Source organism: Solea senegalensis, linkage group LG16 (genome assembly GCF_019176455.1).
Source record: "Solea senegalensis isolate Sse05_10M linkage group LG16, IFAPA_SoseM_1, whole genome shotgun sequence".
Taxonomy (NCBI): Eukaryota; Metazoa; Chordata; class Actinopteri; order Pleuronectiformes; family Soleidae; genus Solea; species Solea senegalensis.
In genome coordinates, this window is record NC_058036.1 from 11,474,466 (window position 1) to 11,498,755 (window position 24,290).

The 24,290-nt window shown below is 40.4% G+C and overlaps 2 protein-coding genes across 3 annotated transcripts in view; one reads left to right on the forward strand and one right to left on the reverse strand.

The window, feature by feature from the left end:
* rbks (ribokinase) overlaps positions 1–12,224 on the forward strand; it is a 42,578-nt gene extending 30,354 nt beyond the window's left edge. Inside the window, exons 9-10 of one of the 2 annotated variants that reach the window (XR_006362013.1) lie at positions 10,635–10,759; positions 11,972–12,026. Coding sequence is in view for 1 of the 2 variants with exons in the window: in XM_044047955.1 (XP_043903890.1) it covers positions 11,972–12,145 (174 nt within the window). In the remaining variant the exon portion in view is untranslated. Of the gene's footprint in view, positions 1–10,634; positions 10,760–11,971 lie in introns of both variants that reach the window. The other variant, XM_044047955.1, reaches the window with a different exon arrangement.
* mrpl33 (mitochondrial ribosomal protein L33) lies at positions 12,208–14,604 on the reverse strand. Its single transcript, XM_044047957.1, has 4 exons — positions 14,509–14,604; positions 13,382–13,400; positions 13,153–13,259; positions 12,208–12,553 (listed from the first exon to the last, which is right to left on the reverse strand). The coding sequence occupies exons 1-4, from the start codon at positions 14,528–14,530 to the stop codon at positions 12,504–12,506; spliced, it is 198 nt and encodes a 65-aa protein (XP_043903892.1). The 5' UTR covers positions 14,531–14,604; the 3' UTR covers positions 12,208–12,503.
* Positions 14,605–24,290: the final 9,686 nt, after the last annotated feature.

Here is a 24,290-nt window from a genome sequence, read left to right on the forward strand (position 1 = left end):
TCTTTGTGCCGTGGTCGGGCCTTAGGAAGCTGCTTGCTGATTGGCCTCTGAAGTTTTGGAACGCAGCTTTACACTACAGTTTTGCCATTCACCCAATTCACTCATTCACTCACACTTTCACACAGCGCATCTATGTGCGGCACATTTTCTGTCACACATCTTGCGTACCCAGTCACACGCTGTCGGCGCAACTGTCAGGAGCAACATGGGGTTAAGTGTCTCGCCCAAGGACACATTGACACAAGGCGAGAATAATATATTGATTTAAAAATGATTTAAAAAAATAAATAAACAATGTAATCTGGCCCACACTGTATAACAGACAATGTAAGGACTTTTATTTACAGCAAAAACATCCTGCAACAAAACAACGTCACAGAAAATCTTCATGACTGCTTTTACTTTTTGTGTTATACAGATCAGTCGGTTGCTCAAGTGGAACACTGTAAGAGCATTCGGGCGGGGATGTGGTGACCACCGGCTGTTTCCCCTCCCCGACTCTAATCTTTGAAAGCGGCCACTGCCACTTGACTCATTTCGCACCGGCCCGTGTGGTTTGATTTCGTCACCGGAGCCTCGGTTCCGCGTTTGCGTATCCGGTCTCTCAGGGTTTCTGTGAGGCCTATGTTCAACCGACCAAATGCGTCATTGCACAAAGGTGTTAATCACCTCTTTGTTATTACCAGGTTTTGATTAAAGCTTCTCGGTTGTTGGTGTAATGGATTCTTTGACTGAATAGTTCCCCCAGGGACTTTTATTGTGCTTTAGTATCCCAAAGAGTTGGCTATCAGGCTGTGTAGTAAAGGCTGGAGGGGGAAGTAGTTACGCGCATGCGGTCTGAGAAAAAAACCCACATTAGATATTGTGAAAGTGAGGGAAAAAAAGAGACACACACACACACATACACCAAAGGAAGTGCAGCAGCTAGAGCACACAGCAGCGTGTTATCTACGTGTTATTATCCAAGGTCACTTTTTGGCCTTTTAAGAACAAAGGGCTTGGCTCTCTTAGCGGTGCGTGACCTCTTCTCGTGCCCCCACGTTTCAAAGCAGACAGACATAACTTCAACATATTCACCCTCCTCTTAAATCCGTCCTCTTCCCAAAAGCCCCCAGGAGAACTCACCCACCACCCCCATCCTCTGCCGTGACTCACCTCTTGGGCCTGCATCAGTCAGCAGAAAGCTGTGGTCGGGCCTGCTGTATGTCCCCACACACACACACACACACACACACACACACACCACCCCTTCTGTTCTTTGATGGGCCCCATAAATTCTGGAGCGTTAAACTCTTTTGGACATCATAATCCTCTCTTCCAGTAAGGCCCTTTCTTTTTTACTGGTGAAAGAAAAAAGAAAAAGAAAAACACAGGTTGTTATCAAGGTCATTATTCACTTCTCTGAGATTAATCTACTTATTCAGGCCTCTTACGTGCGATTGTGCTTCCTCTACTGTTATACCTTGTTGACTTGTTACGTTTTTATTTGATTTTGTGCGACTGGCCTCAGTATTCTCAGCGCCAGGATTCCTCTCGCTGTTACGTATTTGGAAATTCTGCGGTTTTATCGGATCGTCAATTGAAGCCATTTTCTCCACTGTGACTTTTTCAATATCAACACAGTGAGTCACATGCGGTTTCTGGCTATTTTAGCTACCGTTGGTGCTGCGGGTGGCTTGAAAAGTGACTTCAATACAATTATAACACTTTACATTACAGTACAGTAATAATAAGGCAATTAGAATAGTCATTATGTTCTAAGAGGGAGGTCATTTCACAGTAATTCCATCTTGTTTTTATGGTAATCTCCATGTAATTAATTGGTAATAACTAGCAAAATATGTGTGGGACATAAGGGAGGATGACTTTCATGCAAAGGTATTATAGCTGATGGCAGCTTCTCATTACCAATTGTAGGTAGCATAATTATGCAATGGACCTTTAACATATAGCGTTTTGGTATAAAAGCCATCTTGTAGATGTGCTTGGGTGCTGTAGCAGGTCTGTAGCGCCTCCAAAAAAAAAAAATGAAAGAGAAAAAAAGAAAATTGCTTTTCGGTAAGGCTTCTGTAAACCATCTTTAAAATACTCTTTATAAATATCATGTGACTCCACTTTTCTGGTTAAATACTAGGGATGTCACTTTTTCCCAAAATGAATATGACGTGACATGCAATTCCTACAAAGATATTTGGATATCAGCCGCACCCATATATGACATTAGTTATTAGTCACACGAGTTTGAACACTCAGGTGGAGCTAACAGCTAAGCTAACGGGTGAGTCAGCAGAGTTGTTGTGTTACTTTGCACCCAAAAATGTCCACAGTTATTTATGTATGTAATGGATCTATGGCCAAGCTGCTCACACAGCGCCCTCTGCTGGACCATGGAGAGTAATCACTTCAGACAGTCTGCTGCATTTCTAGACTGCATTTTTTTTTTTTAAGGTTTGAGTTTAAACTTTACACCCCACATTTGAACAGATATACAAATCTTGGATAAATTGTGATACCTCTATTAGATACCAATTGAGGTATTAATTATCTATTTTTTTTTTATATTTTTTAAATATAATCTGGATTGGCTCTACGATTGAATTGTATTATAACCATTTCTTTTTTTCTCATTTTTTCACAGTAAATCACTTTTCCCAGATGAATTGTGTCTAATAGATTCATGTAGTCTGGGCAATGAATCATTTAGCTGTAGCTATTTCATCATCTGCACCTCCTGCCTCTGTCCCAATGACACATTTTCAATGGCACAGGCAATAATGGACTGAGTCAGGGTTGTGAATAACAAAGCAAATCCACTCATCTGCTGTGGGTCTCCCGCATCAACCCTGCTGTATCCACTGGTCTTCCTTTTGTCTTAAATTGAGTGCAGGCTTCCCTCGCTGAGATCAGAGCCTCGGCTGCTTTTGTGTTAGACGTTAGATGAGGTTACAATACACACACACACACACACACACACACACAGGATCGTGCAGCGATCCTTTTAAGGACTCACATTGACATCTATTCATTTGGACAGTGTTATCCCTCACCTTAACCATAACCAGTTCATGTCTAACCCTAACCTTAATCTAACCACAATTCAAATCTTAGCCCTAAACTTAAACTGTTCCTTTAGAATTGAGATTATGTCTCATCGGGACCATGTTTTGGTCTCCATGAGGACTACTGGTCCTGACAAGGTCAGTGTTTATTCCAGAAGGTTCCTAAAGAGGTAACAAATACAAGCACACACAAAAAAACAGCCTCACAGCCCCAGCAAGGCTTGGGTGGCCTTGCTTTCCACTGCTGCGGGAGGTCCACTGTGTAGGGGGAAAGGGTAGACGGTGCTTTCTAAAGCAGACATTACAGCTGTACGGTCAAATTACTCCCAGTCCTTCTCTATGACTGGATTGAGGGCCAGTTGCGTGATTCCTTCCTGGAAACTCAAACGAAGGGAATACCACCCGAGCACTGCATTCTCTCCCCATCTCCTTCCAACCCTCAGTCAGCATGATGACACAATGAGAAAACGATGGGACCACATCACCGTCATTTAATGGGCTGCACATGACCACAGCAGCTGCTGTTCAGCAGCACAGATGTTGTTTAGCCGCTTATTAGCACTGCACAGTCAAAGTCCTGCCTGCTCTAAAGACAAAGAGACTTGATTTGATGCAACTAACGCTTCATCCATAATCATGTGTTTTAATTTGAAAACAGCATTTCCAGATTAATAACAATCTGCGTTTCAGCTCTGTAGCAGAGGCTGTCACATGACCATCCAGGTACACTGGTGTAAACAGGAAGTTGCTTCTCTCTTCTGCAGTTGTTTGCTTAATTTTTTCTTTTCTTGCACTTTATTTATTAGTGATATTTTTCAAACCTGTATTTCACTGAACGATATTGTGACTTTTGATTTGTTTTTGTAAGTCTATGGTTGATTTTTTTTTTACACCGAACCAATCAGAACATGCTATTGAAGATGTTACATTTAGTTTAGTTGCATTATAAAGTTTAGACTCCCTCTCGTCTCCAGTGTCGCTGTACTCAGGTATTTTCTTGTCCCTTTATTTAGTAAAATGACTGAGCGCCAGTTCATCATCACCACCAGCCGACTCCACCCTTTTCTTCTTTTCCGTATATTTTTTTTTGTTTCTGGTCCCTATAATTTATTTGCTGAATCGCACCATACGCACAAAACTCACCTTCTTATTATTCGCAATCTTGTGCTGTTTATTCACATCAGTGTTTATGTGCAAAGGTCTCGGGTGTTAACAGAGCCTTTCATTCACAGCTGAAAGGTGTGACCAATAAGAACCAATGAGGAAGCAGATGTGGTACCTGTGTCATGATTTTAAAAAAATAGGCTCATAAATGATATCTGGATATTGTGTATATCCCAATATATCTCACTTATCCAGTGTACTCCTTGTGCCAGTCCCAAACCCTGGATAAATCAAACGTGTGGAGAAGCTGAAAGAAAGAAAAAGTGTAATTCACAAATGTATTCAAGATAGTAAATGCATTATTAATGCGAAGCTTGTCTCAGCCCTATTTCAGATGTCTCAATTTATGCCTCTCCACACTAAAATGTGCCATTCCCAAAATCAGGTGTATTCTGGAGCAGAATTTTCACATTTTTAAAACAAATTTTAAACAATGAGATTAAAATTCGGAGTTCGGAGTAGTGTGGATGTTGCCACTGTCACAGTTCCTGGAGGCTTGAAAGGATCAGTGGATGCAGAAGAGTGTAATTTCAATATCAACACAATACGTGGAGCTCCCTCTGCCATTTTCTGTAGGTTTTGTGTGTTTTTTTTTTCCTATTTATTTTGTTGTGTTTGTCACTGTGATGTGTCTCCACTGCACTTTACAAAGATCACTTGTCAATCAAAGTGCGTGGGCGCCGATGCCGCTGCCGCTGCCGTCTTTGTCCTTGGATTTTGTGTTGACGGACTTCACAGTTAGTGTATGCGTCTTTGTTTGTCTGTGCAGCCATGGCAGTTATTACTGTCTGTGTAAATTATTCAGCTCTACTGTTCATTCCAAACACACACCACTCACTCCTGCTGCTGTCATAAAAAAGGTCACTTCCCCTAGTGTTTTGACAATGAAGACTTACTGGAGAAAAACATGTTCCAAACAGAAAGTAAAACGCGTCCTTGATGGATTTAAATTTCTTCTTCTGGCTTCTCCCTTTAGGGGGTGCCACAGCTGATCATCTGCCTTCATCTCGTCCTCTCCCTTGTGTCCCCTTCTGTGACACCAACTGTCACTGTCCTCATGTCTTCCTTCACAACATCCATAAACCTTTTCTGAGGTCTTCCTCTTTTCCTTCTGCCCGGCAGCTCCATCTCCAACATCCTTTGTCGTATATAATCACTATCCCTCCTCAGCACGTGACCAAACCATCGATTGAAACTAATTTAGAATTTTTTTTTTTTAAATGCATCTCCAATTCAGATTCTAGATTTACTCTCCAATTGTGGAGACATTTTTGAGAGGGGTACATGGCAGCTTGTTGTATTTTTTTTCTAACTCTTGGGAACCTGGTTTTCAAATTGCGACAAGCTGCATTATTACTGGACACTGTAAATGAAAAATGATCCTGACTGTACCATCGTTATCAGTAATTCCATTATTCATTCATTAATTATTCTCCACATTGAGGGTTGTGGGGGAACTGGAGCCAATCTCAGAGATGAACAACCATTCACTCTCACATCACACCTACGGTCAATTTATGCTATTCCAATATACAGTTCTAGTACGGCTTGGCTCAACTCACTTTGACTTGATTCTACTTGTTTGTTTGTTTTTTTGCTTTTCCATTAGAGATAGCACCTGGGTATCTGGTGCTTTTTTTGGTTCCTGCTCTGGTGAGGTTCCAAGTGATACTAAAACGTCCGACACAAGAATCAAACGAACAAAGTTTAAAAGACTTAAAAATCGGTCGAAGTACTGAACAATTCTGTGATTTTTTTAAATTAACTTTAAATTCTAATGATCCAATACACTGAAAACAACTGCTTGCCGTGTTTGTGTCGCGTATAAAAGGACGTCACGGCAGTTTTCATACCGTGCTATGACAAGCCCGTCCACGTTGACGAGGTACTATAGTAATGTGAAGCGACGTGCCTGATACCAAAAGTAGCAGAGAGAGTAGAGCCGAGTCGTGCTCGAACTGTATAATCGAAAAGCACCATGAGTGTACAATTAACCTCTGTACATGTTGAACCTGGACCTTCTTGCTGTGAGGCAAAGGTGCTAGCCACTACCCTGCCCTGTGAAGCCATTATTTCACTTTTAAAATATTCCCTTAATCTATCACGGTCATTTTATGATTTAATATCACACATTTCGCACTTTATTTGACTGAAAGCATAAAAGCACATTCCCTCTCCGATCAAATGCCGGCATTTCAGTGTCTCACTGTAAGCACATCGTAGAGCAGAGGACTTGTTAATCCATCCTCTCCTCATTTGTCGAGCTCCGCGCAGACACGTCTGCCGTCCTAATTCCTAACCAGGCGGACGAACGCCACCGAGGTCAAGACGCAGCAGACAGCATGACAGCTCGTCTGCAACAAGCGCTTGTGTCACTTGACTGGCAGGTCTGTAGATCTAACCTTCACCACAGTGTGTTGAGGGCAGCGGCGGTGGGGCTGAAGGGGGTAGAGCCTGTCAGCCTCATTAAACTTCATTTATTAGATCCAGTAGCGTCACATGTCAGTCTCAGGGAGGGAGACGCTAGTAAGGCAGAGGAAGGTTGGACAGTGGCTCATACAGTACTGCTTAAGTGAAGTCTCTCTACTTATAACCTCCACCAAGGAGGGTATGTTTGAACTTTTTATTGGAAGACTGGGACATGAGCCAGGTTAGAAGTCTAGGGATGGCTCAGTTCTACCATTTTATAGTAAAGTACTATTTATTACTGACAGCTGTTTACTTTCACTTTACACCAAGGCCTTACATTATTGTGATTTAGCAGTATTTTTCGAACACAATGTACTGTATTCTACTATAACTTAACAGACGTTACATCATACAGTGTTTTACTGTGATATAGCAGTATTTCTCTTGCACAAATACTGTATTGTACTGTAACTTAACAGTAATTATATCCTACAGTGTATTACTGTGATTTAGCAGTATTTCTCTTGCACAAATACTGTATTGTACTGTAACTTAACAGAAATTATATCATACAGTGTATTACTATGATTTAGCAGTATGTTCTTGTACAAATACTGTAATTTGCTGTAACTTTACAGAAATTATATCATCTGTATCTTGACAGTAATTATATCCTACAGTGTATTACTGTGATTTAGCAGTATTTTCTTATGTAAATGCAGATTCTAATGTCGCCATCCAGCCAATAGGAGCACCCGCTCTCTCTTTTCTCGAAAGTGTCATTCTCTCTCAGATCATGTCATTTACATTGTGCTGAAAGGTTATTATGGAATTATCAATCAGAAATGCCAAATCATTTATGCCTGCTTTACCTTTAATGACATGATTTGTGCTAATGCATTGTTCATCTAGCCATAAATGGCCATTTCCTTTTTGCCCAAAAGAACTCCACAAAGCCATCATGATTACCGGAGCATGGGACTACTCTATATACACCCTGTGCTTATTGAAACATGCATGTAATATTTATGGATCTTATTGGATTTCACTTATTTCTTTATCCAATTTCTGATCCAGTTATTGGCACATACATAGAGTCGTCACATTTACCATGACCTCAGACCATCATCTTTATTATCAGGTATTCATTATTACTGAGGAATTGTTTACCTACACATGATCTATCAAATATGAAAGAAGAATGTTATAAAAGAGTATTTAATCGTAGGACGAGACAAGAAAAGATTATCAGAGCATTTATTGTGTACCTTAGTACCTTATTTTTGACCTTTTATTAATACCTTATCTTTGACATTCAAGACTAATTCATCCATTCATCCATCAACACAGTTATGTTTTACTTATAGAATCAGACGATGAAGAAAACTGACACCAGTTCATAATAAACATTGCACACATGTCCTACAGTTGAGTTTCAGCATTTTCTAAATATAGACATAACATCATGTCTCTTTTGCCACACCTTACAAATACTAGTATTAACCAGTTTGGCCACACCTAGTTTTAGTCTGACCAGACAACATCATGAGATGCTGTGTCTGCACAGATTTGGTACGAGATTAGCAGATGCAAATATGGAAGAAAAGCAAACTGCCATCATAATAATGTTAATACTGGGATTATACAAACCACAATCTATTTTTCTACCACTGAATACAACTGTTAATTGACTTTATACACAATGCGTCACTTACAACTGCTAAAATACAAGCCAGTAAACGTCTGCGCACTGCCTTCACTATATCATATAATTCGGCGATAAATACTCCTGGTAACTTCTGCAGACGACGACTGTCGAAACATCTCTGCAGTAACAGTTTATTTACAGATTATTGAAAACCAGGAAGTGACCTTGTGTAAAGTCCATTCTCAGCTCTGCGCTTCATCAGTCATTGACTGCCGAGCATCAAAACCCCAACACCCACCCAAACTGGAGTGGTATCATCGTTTCAGCTGCAGTGTGTGTGTGTGTGTGTGTGTGTGAACTGAGCCAAACCAGTGGAGCAGCTTCACCAAGGCCTCCTTTCCAAACACTGGCTGTGTCACAGCCCAGCCCAACTACCAGACAGGAGACATAAACATAACACGGCTTTAAACAGGGAAATCCAGCAGTCCTGTGAGATGTTTCGACTCTGATCTCACTCTTTCCATCGCTCCGTTGAATCCTGCAGTCACACAAGTGTGGTGTGCACTGGGGTGGGGGTGGGGGTGGGGGTGCAAACGTGCCCTTTTCAAATGTCAAATCCGAGCACTTTATTTCTTTGTTTGTAACAGTCCTGTCGCTGAACAAAGATAGCTTTACAGTTTACAGGGCCACATTTTTCTCTGGAGGGCCACACTGACTTAGATAAAGTAAGTGCAGAGCCACACATCAACAAATCCCACATTTGTTCAGACCAGATTGTTTTTTGTGTCTTTATGGTTCAAAACAAAACATTTATTTTATGATATGAAGAAAGACAACATTGTATATCTTAGTGATAATGTTACAGTGGTTTTACTTCAGTTTCTCTTTAATGGCTCGATGGTTTTGATTGATGGAATAAATGACATTGAGCTCTTTTCTAAGTTTTAACTAACTAAGAATGGCTACAACATGAATGGGCTTTGTCGTATAGCGCTGAAAATGGTTTGCATCGCTGGCAAGAAATAGAGTAGACGAATAAGAAATTAGTTTGGTTATGTACCCTTATGGTGCATTCCAGTTTAAGTCAAAGTCGGAGTTAATTTCCGACACTACAGTTTTTGCCATTCACCCATTTCACATTCTGTTGTGTGTGTTATTCTTATCGTGTGCCCTAGATACGTTTGTATCTACAGATTTTTCTGACTCGTCAACCGGAATGTAATTAACCCTGAGTTCGTGGGACCTGGGAATAAATGATTCCCACTGGTTTAAACCCAGGATTAACCATGATTTCGACCAGTGGGAATAGGGTAATGGACTGTATTCAGATTACCAAGATGAAGTGACTCATATCTGATTTACTCCAACGATGTGAAATCAGATCAGATTGTTTCAGGTCTGATCATCAATTCTGATTCTGAAAGTGTAACTAAAGCTCCTCTCCTGCAGCTTACTGGGCCCCATGGCTAATTTTGAAAAATGCCAAAGAAGTGGGCTGAGACCGGAGTGAGAGAGGGAAGGAGGGAGGGAGTGGTTCTGTTATGCGGAGAAGTTTGCTTGGAAACTGTGTTTTTGTTGCTTATACACAGGCCTTTTGAAGACCAGGTAGCGTGTAGGATGAGGTTTCCATGTCCAAAAAAACGATAAAGATAGATTTGTAGAATCACCTTTGTTTTAGTTGCTCGAAATACCCTTCTTGTTGCAAGTCCAGACACACGACGACAGTAACGAAGAGTTGAAAAATTATAGAATATAGAGGCCTGGTGTGGAGCCCAACCAACCACTCAGGACTACATCTGTACCTGCCAGCACATCTGGTGTCTACTAGTACACTTATACTCTTAATACTACTATTAATCAAGCTAAGGCCGCAGTCCGACTAAGACAGGCAATCGGACAACTTGCCTAGTTCGTGAGACTAATTACACGGAGCATGGCTCTTGTGGTTGCTGTGTTGTCCGAAGAAAAACACCGCCACCATATGATTTCTGGCAACAGTACTGCAGTTTAATATCCTTCTACTTCCGGGTCAAAGACCAGGGAGGACATTTTGGTGCATGTGCAGAACGCCTAAGCATATAGGCGTACCCAAATGTTTAAATGCACTTTTGTAAGTCGCTTTGGATAAAAGCGTCTGCTAAATGACATGTAATGTAATGTAATGTAATATACATGCAGGAGTAATCAGACTATGAATCGTATTATATAGGTATGTTAGTCCAACTAAGACTAGCTCTATTTTAGTCCCGACTAACGTGTTTACATGATATTAAGAAGTCCAAATTGTCAGATTGCATGTAAATGCATTGACATAATAGTGATAGTTCATAATGCTGTCTTTTGTCGTCTCATAGATCTGGTCCTGAGGCTGCACCCTGTTGCCCTTGTGTGGTTTAGGTGACAAACATGTAATCTGTGCCGTGCCCTGCAGACGCCTCGTCCAACACAGACTATGTTCGGCCCTCTATGCCCAACTGGGGTCAGTGTCAGGGGTTTTTTGTCACTTCCCTCTTCTTCACTCTGATGAAAGGGTTACTTTGAGGCTAAAGGTGGGGGTGATGGGGGTGGAGGAATGGACTCACAGAGGTGCTCAGTGCAGTGAACTCTTTCTGAGAGCCAAAGTGATGAGTAATGGAGCAGACTTGTGAGAACCGGTGTCAGGGGGGGGCATTTGTGGTTAAACATGAGCATGTCGCCACATACCATTGTGCCTCTTCCCATCAGCTCCTTCCCTCCACTTGGTGTCCCCTCCCAACCAAACCTCCCTCCAGGGCGTAGACACCACATTCCATCTCTATCAATAGATGAGCAGGAAAAAAAAGTGGGAGAGATTAATGTGTTCATAGCCAAAACCAGAGCTGCTGGCAGTTATGGTGAAGCCACTGGTGGGTGATTACAGCATGCATGTGCTATTCAGCTGTCTGTGGAAAACTATTAGGCACTTCTTTGTCTTTGATTCTTCAATAGAAGACATATTTCTGGAAGTAATAAATTGGTTTTAGTACCTTCATGAAGGAGAATAAGTCAGAAAGGACACCTTTTGATTAAATATATTAAATCAGAAGAAATGTAGGTCATTGCCCCAGGAACAAATTACTAGATTGTGGTGTTTATCCAAATATGGAACGGTCAAAGCCAGAGTTGTGCGGTGCTTTCATTTAAATGTAGTCATTATATTCACATCTTATATTAAAGTGTATATATATATATATATATATATATATATATATATACATATGTTCATTTTCTGTATACAACTTAAGTGAGTCATTTAAAGACATAACACCTTTTTCACAGTCAGATATATTCTTTTAAAATATTAAAGGATGTGATTGTAGTAATACATTCATGTAATGCATAATGACAGCTTTGTGAACATAATTACTGTAGAGCATTAAAAGATACTACAGATGTTTCTTTCCAACAGCTGACTGAGAGTTTCGCACAGGGCAGATGTTCAGGAACACATAGTTTGGATACAGCTGGCAAATGCCACAGCACCCCCTACTGTTCAGAGTTATTGGAATTTCAAAATGAACTCTCCCATGATGTCTTCATTTGGTTTCTACCCACACTGTGTGATGAAATGTTTTAAAAATTCCATCCCACTCATCACAGAGTCAGATGGAATGATTGTACTCAGTAGAAATGTGAGTTAAGCACTGTTTATATGATGTATGTTTTTTTACAGGGAGCTGGAGACAGCTTCATCGGAGCACTGGCTTTTTACATGGCTCATTATCCCACAATGCCTCTGGAGGAGATGGCACAGAGAGCCAATCGGGTGGCAGGAGTGAGCGTGCAGGCTGTGGGCGCGCAGACGTCGTTCCCCTTCAAAAAGGACCTTCCAGCTCAACTGTTCTGAGAACAGCTCATCAGCTGCTTCATCAGCTGCTTGGACCATTTAAAGCTGCTTTAGATAAACCATTAAACAGATCATATTACCTTGTTTTAATATGACTGACTCATTATCATGGATTTACATTTCTGTACAGATCTGATCAAAAACCATATTGTATTCTGTATAGTAACTGCATCGTATGGTGACTAGTTTGACAATAAATACTTTGTGGATGCTTGGCTGCATCCACATTCGAATCCAAGAACAAATCTTCAGAGTGCACAGGAGAACGTTGATCACAAATGTTGACTGTATGATCCACAAGAACAGAAATAGTCCCTTTCAACCTTGTAGGTTTCTGTCCATATATTTTTGCGTGTCGTTAAATTGATCTGATTTTCTTCTTCTCAAAAAACAGGACGTGTTTGTTCACTGTAAAGAGAGGGAAAAAAAGTTTTCAATGCAGGTCACAGAGTTTGAATGGGACATACAGTAAATACAGTGTAAAGCAATGAAAATGATCTATTCTGACTTCAATCTGCTGGAAAATGTGTTACTAACCACTTCAAAAAGTCAAAGTGTTTAAGTGTTTCAAATCTATCTGCTCTGAAACACCAGGGGCGCTTACACACATATATGCTTTAGAGGGGACCAAAGCAGGTTCATCTGTGTTTGTGCATAATATTAACGTAAACACTCTGGTATCAAACCACATGTTGAACAAACATGTAGAAAGCAATATTTTAGTCACAGTTTAACATTATACTGTTCACAAACGCAAAAGCATGGTTTAGCTACAGTACTGCTCTCCGTCTCCCCCCTTCACTTTCAGTGGTACCTGCAGCCTCACAGCAAGAGTCGGCTCTTCTTGCTGCTGAACCTGTCACTTTAAACTAAAAGCTTCGCCTTTCTGACATAAAACAGTGGTGAATTATTTAAGTAAACATCAGCAAAAATGAGAGAGAAATGACATTTATTTGGCAACGTTTTCCAGAGGAGACAGAAATATCATGTCCCAGTCAGTATTTTACCTAATGGATCGTGTTTACGCAGCACCAGTTTATCTCGGAGACGGTTCCTCTTGGTGTTGAAGACGTAACCTGTTCCTGCAGCGCTCATCATCTGCACCAGGATGGTTCTGACAGGAGAGGGACAAAACACTGGTGAAGACAAAAGCCACCACAAGACTACGCTGTAGATGAAGTGATTGGAGTTGCCCTGTGCTGTTCATTTCAAACAGTGTCGCCCACTTCCACTTACTTTGACTTTGCCTTGGCCACTGACATGAAAGAAAACAGAGGACATGTGTGTGAATGACTAAGTTCATCACTATGTTTGACACCACTGACACACACTGTACATGCAGACAAATCTAACAATGCAATTAGAATAATCAGGCTGTGATTACTAAATTAATTGCCAACTCTTCTGATCTTTTAAGATTGTTCAGCTTCTTTAATGTGAATTATTGCTCCATATACTTCAAGAAATCATTACAACTGAATCATTTTTGGTCTGTGGAGAAAACAAGATATTTGAGAACATCATTATTTTCAGATTTGAAAAACACTGATCAACATTTTTAAACATTTTATAGACCAAAAGATTACTCCATAAACCGAAAAAATAATTGACAGATGAATCATTTGTGAAATGAATCGTTAGTTGCAGCCCTAATATGCACTATATGTGACCTATGCTTTAGACCTTACTGTTAATGGATTCAGTAATATCAATTGAGATCCTGAAGTTCTCATCCTTGCATTGAAATAAGAGTTCTTAATATTATTATGGTGACATAAAAAAAACTCAGTTTTAGCTCAATAATTAGCCTTTTCCATAGCAGTCATTTTGACAGGTTATGGTGGGGAAAACCACAGGTGTAAATAATCAAATTATAGATATATAGATGATCTTTTCTTTGTTAACGCGACATAAATTTGTTTCCAATGATTTCAGCATGTATCAACCTGTAGACATGTTTGCAGATTGAATCCACCTACGCCACTCACACTTCAACAAACAAAAACAAAACATTAATAGAAATTCTTTAAGAAATGTTAAGGTTATTGTACTTTTCTTTGTCCCTCGTTTACGTCTGAGTGTTTGGAGGATTAGCAGTGAACGAACAGCTAAGGTTAACCGCTTTGCACGACAGAGGCTACGTGTGATTGATATCGCGTTTACATCTTTGAGTGCTGCACAAACATCAGTAAAATAAAGGTCTCTGCAGACACTGAAACATCTCGTGCACTGGTCACACACTGTGATGCTAACATCAGTTCATACCAGCAGATTTGAACGTTTAGCTCCGTCAGAGACACACTACTTAGCGCGTGCCACACTCTCTGAAGAATTCTTATGTTCACTATATTCAAAATACTCACAATTCACAGTCGTAAGAAACATTTTTGAAGACTTAATACAGCTACTTTCACACTGTTGTATACACACACAAGCAATGGAAGTCACATTGAGGATTTTTTAACATCCGGTTTTTACAACCACTTCCGGATTCTCTTAAAGGCGCAGCACAGAAAACCCCCGAAATGTTTTCAGAGAAGCCAGTGCAGAATGGAGAAGCACAATACAAATGATTGATTGATTGATTGATTTTTATTTTTATTTTTAAAGAAACTATTTTTATTTTTTATTTTTATTTTTTTAATTTTATTTTATTTTTTTTTATTATTATTATTTTTTTTTTTTTTTATTTCTAAAGGCTTCAGTGCACAATGAATAGTACACTAATGGCACTTTTCCATTATACAGTTCTAGCAATACTCGGCTCTACTCTATTCAGTTTGATATCAGACACATGGTTTTCCATTACTATAGAATGTCTCTTAATTACAGACTACTAACTTTTCCCAACAGTTTTGGCATCAAGATTAAAAGAAGGCATATCTAATACCATCAGTTTCTACAAACATCCGGTTTCCTTAAAGGAATATCTATCCATAATATTTATCCAATTGGTTTTGGATGTTATTGAATACAATCATGTAATACTCAGTCGAGCATGCATTTACTGTTAACACATTGAGACACTTGAATAAGTTTGTGGACAGGATCATTATGTTACACTCTCAAGTTAACTGCTGTGTTTCCCTCTCAGAAGACACATGTCCCAGATTCAAGGCAGAAAGAGGCATCAGACAGGGATGCAGCATCTCACCTCACACAAATACACAAACCAGTGACGTGATGGATTGGCGCAACCGGACTGTGAACATGACGGATGACGAAGTGAGCTAGGGATGGGAGCAGAAGGCGGGAAATATGAAGGATGGAAGAAAGTGGTTGGGATAAAAGCAAAGGAAACAATAACAAAGAGCACAGGAAGCAGAAGTAAAAAAGAGCAGACAAGCAATCAAAATGAGAAACAGAGCATTCAGGTAGTTGAAAAAACATCATTCATTAGACACACTAATCCAGTGTAAAAGATGTCAAACAATAGTTAGAAAAACTATGAGAACAACTAAACGTGTTGCTTACTGGGAAGCAACAAAAAAGCCCTCTGTACACGGGTATTTATGAGACAGGTCTCGCGGTGAGCTATATAGTGTATCCACAGAGTCTCTCTCATGTACAGTAGACTTGCAGCTGATGTTTTCCAACAGAAATACAGGATTGACTTTGTCTTCACTGATCTAGTGCAAACGTAGGGAGAGAGCGCCAATCACAAACACATTTGGAAGAAAGAGCAGCAACTGGAAACATTCTCTTACGTCATAAAATATTAGGAAATCTATTGATTGAAATGTGTAATGAGGATTGAAGTCTTTACCGCAACAGCGCAATTTTTCCGATGGCACAAACCGTCATGTAATTACGGTAATGCAATGTGCACTTGCACAAACGTGTCGTCTGCAATACGCTTGGTGTTAAAGGGTTAAATTAGCGAGACAGAGTGATAAAATACCTGATATATTCCTGACCCTACACTCTCTGAACAATCAGTGGCCGGCAGTCTGTTGACGCCACATTTTAGTATCGGCTCAGCTGGTTTGGAACCTCACGAGCTGAGGTACTATCCCTAAAAAGTGAATAGAGACGTGGAATAGCATCATCATTTCCACCGTTTAATGTGAGATTTATCATAATTATTTGAAATGTATACAATATATAGTTATTATTCTCAGGTAAATACATCAGCCCATACTGGATTTCATTCATGAGGTCAGAACATGGATGAAAATAAAACAGAAGTCATAGTGTTTGGTCACTCGGATTGAGCGGCTGTGGGTGCACTGGGTCCAAAGAATCCACACATTCTGGCCCCAAGAATCCGTGCTTTCTGTTAAAAGCCTTGGCTTGCACTTTGACGGTGCTTTCAAAATCAACAAACATCTCGGCCGTTGCCAAGTCAAGCTTGAACAAAGGCCAAACAAAATTGCCATGGTGAAGGTCCATCTCCCTCACAAGGTCTTAGCGACACTAATCCCTTCTTTTATAACATCTCGGCTGGATTATTGTAATTCTCTCTATGTTGGGTTATATGGAGGGCTGAAAATGCCAAAATTAAATAAATACATAAATACATAAATACACCATTAAATAGTAACTAAAATGTGTCATTAATTCATTTAAATTGGAATTAAATACAGAAATGTGTTATTAAATGTGTCATAATTAATTAAACGGCCAATTAATTTTATGTAAAAAAAACATATAATTACTCCACTATTTAATGAATTATCTCATAATTTATTTCATCTGTCAAACTCGCCCATCAAAGTCAGTGGGTGGATTTCTAACACCTGATTAGTTACCCTGCACATTAAATCAAGGCAAATTGATGCCAGATAATGGATTGATTGCTTATTGGACATTGCACATAGCTTCTTATTTCCTTTTGTATATGTAGTATTTTATAGTGTTCATGGTTCCAAGGCATTATCTGGGTAGAGTCCCTTATGGCTGAGGCTGCATGTTCCATCATGAGGGGGTTCCCAGATCTTTTCCCTTGGCGAAAAACGAGAGCCTTTGCTGTAAACCCTGAGTTTCTGTATTGACTACAATTAACCACAGTGATAAAATGACACTAACCCAATAATGAATGAGATCAAAGTGCTTTAGTGGCTGAGAAGACGAAGGAGACCAAGACAAAAATCCGACCAAGGACGATGCCAGGATCATATGTTGCCATTGTACGTGTCTAAAACCACAGCTACGCATGAGCTCATGTTTCTGAATCAAAAACGTGCATATCAGTGTGGTGGTGTTTATATTGCTTGTGGCACTTTTGGCTGAAGTGTGGGTGATTTCCAGGTTTATGAACCTACAAATAAATATGTCCAAATAAAATCTCAAACAAAGCATATAGAAGGTTAAAGTCTGAGGGCATTAAGTTATCATACACCTTTAGAACAGCTTATTTGTTGCATTTGAAACCACTGTGTATCACATCTTTGCATTGTTTTGTAAAAATGTATGAACACTAAGACAAAACATTTCGGTTAAAGTGACACTGAGACAGTTTGAGACAAATTTTTATTGCGCAAATAAGACATCAGTTGTCTTTTCATCAACCTGGTGAGCTGTTTTTAATCCTGTCCATGTCCCTGTAAACCTCATCCGTCTCCTTTGGGAGAGTGGGCACTTAGATCCTACAGTACATATTTGTTATTCATTTGTGATATTACATTGGCGGTTGCTATGAGAGCAAAACTAAGCATCTGTTGAGAATTTCTGACCAAGATTGGATCGCCTGATACAGCCCATGGTGGATGTGGTCATGTAACGTCAGCAGGGAGTCTGAAAGCAGGCTTCGTCAGTTCTACTATTTTTTCTGTTATTTGATGTCACAATTGTTGATTTCGTATTTAGTCGCATCAACAAACAAGCAATTCAACTGAGCCATCATGGAAAAAGATCAAAAAGATCTGACACATCAGCGAGGCAACTCAAATTTCATTTATGGGCAGGAAGGGAAAGAATAAAGGACACACTGGAATGTCCCTTAACCTCAGTGAAAGCTTGTGTCTCAGAACCAGTTGAATGGCTTGAAAAAAAGTGTCACTGTGGAATTCCCCTTTACCAGAAACGACACAGTCTTTTGTCTCTTCACAGTGAAACACTGGCGCAGGGAGAATGTATCTGACGGGTCCTTTTTCATGATGAGAGTGGCTGCAAATTTGATTAATAACCAAAAGCTACAGCAATTCTAGCTCCAATCCAGTGGTTCTCAAACTTTTTTATACAGAGTACCACCGGAGAAGCTCTTGAAGTAACTCCATTATCACCAACTTTGAAATAAAAAGAGCCATGTTCCGTCTAATTTGTCTCACGATGAAACATGTGACCCATCTCGCCGTTCACTGTTTGTCTGTGACGTAAAGGTCAACAGGAAACTGATATGACATCCTCATAGTTGAATTTGATTTTCCTGCTGTTCCTGTTCCATGCTGTTTGATGTGGTCAGTAAAGGATTCCAGCTCCTGTGTTCTAATCTTAACCCGGGTGTCATCCACATATCTAAACAAGTGGCTAGGTGCAGGTCTAGGCCAAAGCTCTGCTTCTACCTCTTCCATGTAGAAGTTGGCCACTATGGGAGATACAGGTGACCCCATAGCACACCTATGTTTCTGCTTTGTAATAATGGAAGTAGGTGGTGGTCAGGCAAAGGTCAAGCAGGGAGAAGATCTGGTCTGGAGTGAGCTTGGTCCTGTCAAAGAGAGTGGTGTCTTTCCATGAGCCAGATACTATGCTAGTTGAAACTAGTTTTTTCCATCAATGATGATTGATGGAAAAAAGAATAATCAGAGTGGATATAATAGACTTTTCCACTAAAAAGAAAGAAAAGAAAAATCAATCAAGCTGATGGCTTTGGCCTCAGTTCCTCTGAGGCTAAATTAACACTCAAATGTGAATTTGTTTTTCCTCATTTGGTTTCCTGACGATAGGCCGCCAAATCTCGGAGCGTATACTGAGACACTGAGCCCAAACTGCCCATCCTCTCAATGGCAACAAGTCTGAGTTGTGCTGAAAATATAACGGATTGTGTAAGTGACAGAGGAGCTGGCAGGCAGCAGGTTGTAAGGGAAAAGAGAGAGAGCAGGGAACGTGAAGTGGGAGAAGAAAAGAGTAGCTCACGTCAGGAGTGGCAGTGGAGAGTGTTGCTGAGTGGGTGGGGCGATGGAGGAGGAGGAGAAGGAAAAGAGTCGGAGTTTGTGGTCTCAGCCTTTTCTTTTTTTCGGAGCCGTCCCTCAGTGACGCAGGCTCGTCCACACACACATCCTGACAGCTGCTCCCTGCCTGGTTACAGCAGTGCTCCGCGGCCTGTCCAATAACATTCATGTGCATTTCTGCTTTTAAGCATGGCTTTTCCCCACCGGCTTCACCAATACAACTCCATTTGGGATAATTAGTACATGTTCCACTCAGCTACTTTTCATTTCCCATCTAATCCATGCAGCTGCGGGACCATAGTGTCGCTTACGCAGTCTTTTTTTCTTTCATTTTCAATTTTCTTTTAATGATACAGCGATAAAACAATCTGTGAAAGCAAATAAGCCTTTTTGTCTTACTCCACTCGCCTCAGACATTGTTCTTCCTGAGTGACGGCACGCAGACCAAAATACACCGGATGTTCCAGAGATAGTTTCTGGTCACAGAAACACACCAGCCCCTCTTTATATATCACTTAGCGTAGCACAGAAGTAATAATGACATGTTTCCTTTTCAAGGGCCCTCTTTAAAAAGAACACACACTTAATGAGGCCATTCGACTTAGTTTGACTTAGATAATGAAAGTGGATTAACACAAATGTACAATACACACTTGATTATGTTGACAAAATATTGTTATATTGATGGTTATATGAAAGTACTGTAAATACATACTTCAATGAAGGCTTTTTTATTGTGTCATGCAAGGAAAATACACTTTTATTTAGAAACACCAGAGTCGAGGACAACGAGGAACTCAGATTAGAATAATCATCGTAAAAAGGGATTAAAATGATGGAGCAATTGAAAACAGAGGTTTAATATCTGGTTAGGATAAGGGTCAGATAGATGATTAAAATAAACAAATAAATAAATAAGTCATTAAATAAGACAGGGCCTCAAGAATGACAATTCATTTATAGAGCACATTTAAAAAACAACAGTTGACCAAATGGCTGTACAGTAGTAAAATTAAATAAATAAACATATACGACAATAATAAACAACAAACAAAAGTGATTTAAAAGATAAAGCGGTGTTCTTTAACAGATGCTGGCGTATTTCCACCGGCTCTACTCGCCTCGCCTCGGCGCGGCAGTCTGACCACTCATCGCATAGTACCTACTCAGCACGCTTTTGGAACCTCGCCTGAGCAGGTACTAAAAATAGTACCTGGAAACGCTACTTAAACCGTGGTGCGGCGTGGCGAGGCGTGTCGAGCCGGCGGAAATGCGCCATAACTGTCTCAACAAAGGGTTTGAGCGCCTAACACCATCACAGTGGGTGTCATGATGACTCACACAGAGGCTTCTCCCCGTCTTACATTAGCTCAGTGCCCTGTTAAATACAATATCACAATCTTTCCAGTCAAAGTGAAGCTCCTCATATAGTTCCGTGTGTGTGGGATTACCCCTGGGGTTCTCGGGAGGAGGGAGGACAGTCACACGGCCTCAAACCCCCTAGCTTTGTTGCAACGCGTCATCATTTCAGAATTTATTCATAATTTCAACACAAGACAGTCGCAGGTGAGACCTTGTCGGTAATTCAGGGTCGTTTCTCAGTGGACTTTCCTCTGTAGTGGTTGTGACATAATGTCGAAATGTTTGATAACCTGGAATAAACCAAATGGAACATTTAGAGAATGGTCATTTAAGCTGCTGCGGTCTTTCATATCCCTTAAGCTGACAAAAGTTGGTCATTAAACTCTCGAGCTGTGCTAAAGGGGAAAAGGTCAAGAAACATAAACAAAGATAATTAAGATTCATCATCTGACAAACCAATAATGTACTCAGTGATCTAACTGTTGGTCCAGGTGACAAAAGAAAGATGAATAAACTCTTAATGAATCCATCTCAGAGAGACGTGATCTTACTGTCTGTGTCTTTAGAGTTTCATCCAAGTCACTGAAGGAACAAGTGATAGTTAAAAATTGTGCAGAAAGAGAAGATTAGAGCCACTTCACAAAAGGCTCACCTAGTGTTAAGATGACATTTAGACAGCCTTTTTTGATTAGAAACGTAAGTCGTTGACTTTTCTTTTGGCTTTTCTGCTCCACTGCTGCCTCATTTGATATGGTTGTGTCAATTGAACAAATCAAAATGAAGGATTATATTTCCTCTAGAGGGCGTATCTTTAGTACGTATATGACTATATTACTCATTGTGTCGCCGATGAGGGGTATGGATGACGAGCGGCATTCTCAATATTGACGTATGGCCTCCGTGACTTTGCGTCACTTGACGCTCTTCAAAACCGTCCGCCATTTAAATGCCCATCTAGACTCTTCTCTCGCGACTGATTGGACTATTAACTCTTTAACACAATGTCTGGTCATCATAAGCTCTCCTGCGAGGTGCTTAATGGGGGATGAAATGAAAGGAGGCTTTGTCAATTTCCGTCTTTTGCGTATAAATGTGCCTTAACACGTTTTTGAACTTGCTGACGAGGCAGCAGTGGTGCAGCAACTCCTGATGCAACAGCTCGGATTTACAAAGCAACACGGTGTTGATGCTGACTTTAATAAGAAGAATGGAGATTATATACAATAAAACTCTGCGTCAAATGTACAAGAACTGAATAAATTACCAGTATACAGTATGTATAAATGACTACAATAAATGAACTGTGTTTAACCTGCGTTAGACATTTGATTGAATGTACATGTGCAGCACGACTATCCACGAAAGCACAGTTTTTATATTTTAATATAGTACTATTGCAGAGCGCTCTACCTCAATTATAATAATTACAAAATAAAAGAACTCATCAGTGACTTCAGACGGGCTCCACAGAACCACCGTCAATGATCGAAGTTTCTGGGTGTGCCCTTCACAGACGACCTTCCGTGGACTCTAAACACCACCCGCATCACAAAGGAAGCCCAACAGTGTCTGTACTTTCTGCGTCACAGAGAGCATCCTCAGCAGCGCCACCACAGCACTGTTTGGCAAACTGCACACTAGACAGCACTCTTTATCTTCCCTTCAACTGCCTCACTTACTTTGCTAACAGCTAGTGCTCTGTCACAAGTCGTTTGGTCTGCTAGTGTCATGTCTGACTGATGTTCTGTCTGTCTGCTCCAAGCAGATATTGCACCTTCCGACTGTTTTCGTCTCTACTGTCTTACACTGAATGTTCAGTAGCGCCAGTGTGATCCTGTTGAAATGCTGTTTCCTTTGTTTCCAGTTCATCTGCGACGGTTGGTACCACGGACAGCTCCGTCCCTCCCTCATATACGAGGGCCGCGTGGATTTGAAGTGTGGTATCGTGTGGTTGTGTGCAGTCCTGACACGTAGTTAACAATGACTTTGTATGGAATTAGATTTGTGTCGAACAACACTTCTTCAGAAGCAAATCAAATATTGATTTAATCATTCAAAATGATTGTATCCTATTGTTTGAAAATACACTTTTTGTGCTCCCTGGTTTGTTCTTTGCCTTAAGGAGCTGCCTGCTGATTGGCTACTGAGTTTAATGGAGCTTAATGGACTGGAAGTCCTCACAGGCTTGGAGTCGCTGTCTGTCTGGAATTCGTTCCCAAATCGACATCCAACTAGTATATAAGTATATATATAAGTATATAAGTGTGTTATTTTTAAATATTAGAATTCTGATTTACAGAAATGACACAATCTTATCAAATGAGGCAGCAGTATACCAACAGCTCCAAAAAAATGCTGGTTTTCTCTATGAATGTTGGTGCACAAACTTCAGTATCTAATGGCAAAATAAAGCATAGATCAGATGAGGAGGATATTGTGCACTTAAGCTGGCAACATTTATTAGGTAAACCCTTTGTTAAGTGGCTCAGTTTTGTTTTCCTGGTACAAAGTTTCGACTGAGCCTCACCTACTCCTTTCAGGTTATAGCCTCTCCCCTGTTTGTCCTTGTGAGAAGTAAATGTCATCTTTGAGTTGCATTCAGGGCAGTGACTTTTCCAGTTTGTGTCAGCTGCCAGTTGCTTAACAACTCCGGTTCCGAGGGAAAAAGCCACACACGAATAACAAAATAATTAAATTTACAAATGCTCAAGATCCTAATAAACTCGGCAGCTCTGAAAATGCTGAAGTCAAGCTCAACTGTGGACGTACACCTCTGATAATTTGTAGGTGGATGATTTTGTGGACTTTTATTATTCCCCGCCCACAGCTTCACTTCCTTTGCGGCACTGGACCAAAAATCCAGCTCTTATGTCCCCACAAAACCAACTTCGGGTAAAGATCAGTATCAGTGAGGCTGTTCCAGAAAATGCAGCTTGATCCCATCACACTCGGGTCTCTTCTCTGAGTCTGGAGCTTTGGAGGCAACTTGCCCGTGTCTGTGTAGCTTAATCCAGCTGTCTAAAGATCCTTGGGGGGAAAAAACATGGGGATTCTGACCCATGTTTTTCTGACTGTTCATGTTTTGCTATTCCCATGAGGCGTTGCATTCTGTTGTTTACATATCTCATTTTCGTTTGCGTGCGTGTAAATCCACTTTGAACATGGTGATTTAATTACTATCCTCTGTTCAGTTGAACAAAAACAAACACCATCTGAATCTTATGTAATCCTTATTTAAAAGCCACAGGTAGGAGCCGGTGCGGGCACAAATAATAAGAGCAAAACGCTCTGACTTGTCTTTCCACTTGCGTCGACGATGTCACGCACTGATGTGCATGCGGTCGCTATGGTTACACCAATCATGTTTTAGTGGAGCCCCCAGATTGGATTTCCACTGAGGCAACATGAATATGAAGGTGAGCTCATATCATCCAAAAAGTTGGGTGACAATGATTAAAAAAAATGATTCGTCTTTATGTTGAAATCATTATGTGCATGTGGATCGTACAATGTTGTGCAAGACTTTTTTTTAGAGTAAGAGTAATTAAATGTTTCCCAAAGTGTGGGGCAAAATGTCCCCTTGTGACTTCCTGCTTGTCTAAAATCAACACAGGTCTAAATATAGGCCTGCACGACAAAAGACCGCTACTTTACACAGTCGCTCTAATGATTAT

What these genes read in the sequence shown, in the direction of transcription:
- mrpl33 (XM_044047957.1), bottom strand. Translation starts at nt 14,530, where the DNA reads ATGTTTCTTACGACTGTGAATT. An exon ending in GCGTAAACACGATCCATTAG is followed by an intron (nt 12,554 to 13,152) that starts GTAAAATACTGA and finishes CTCTCTTTACAG; the next exon opens with TGAACAAACACGTCCTGTTT.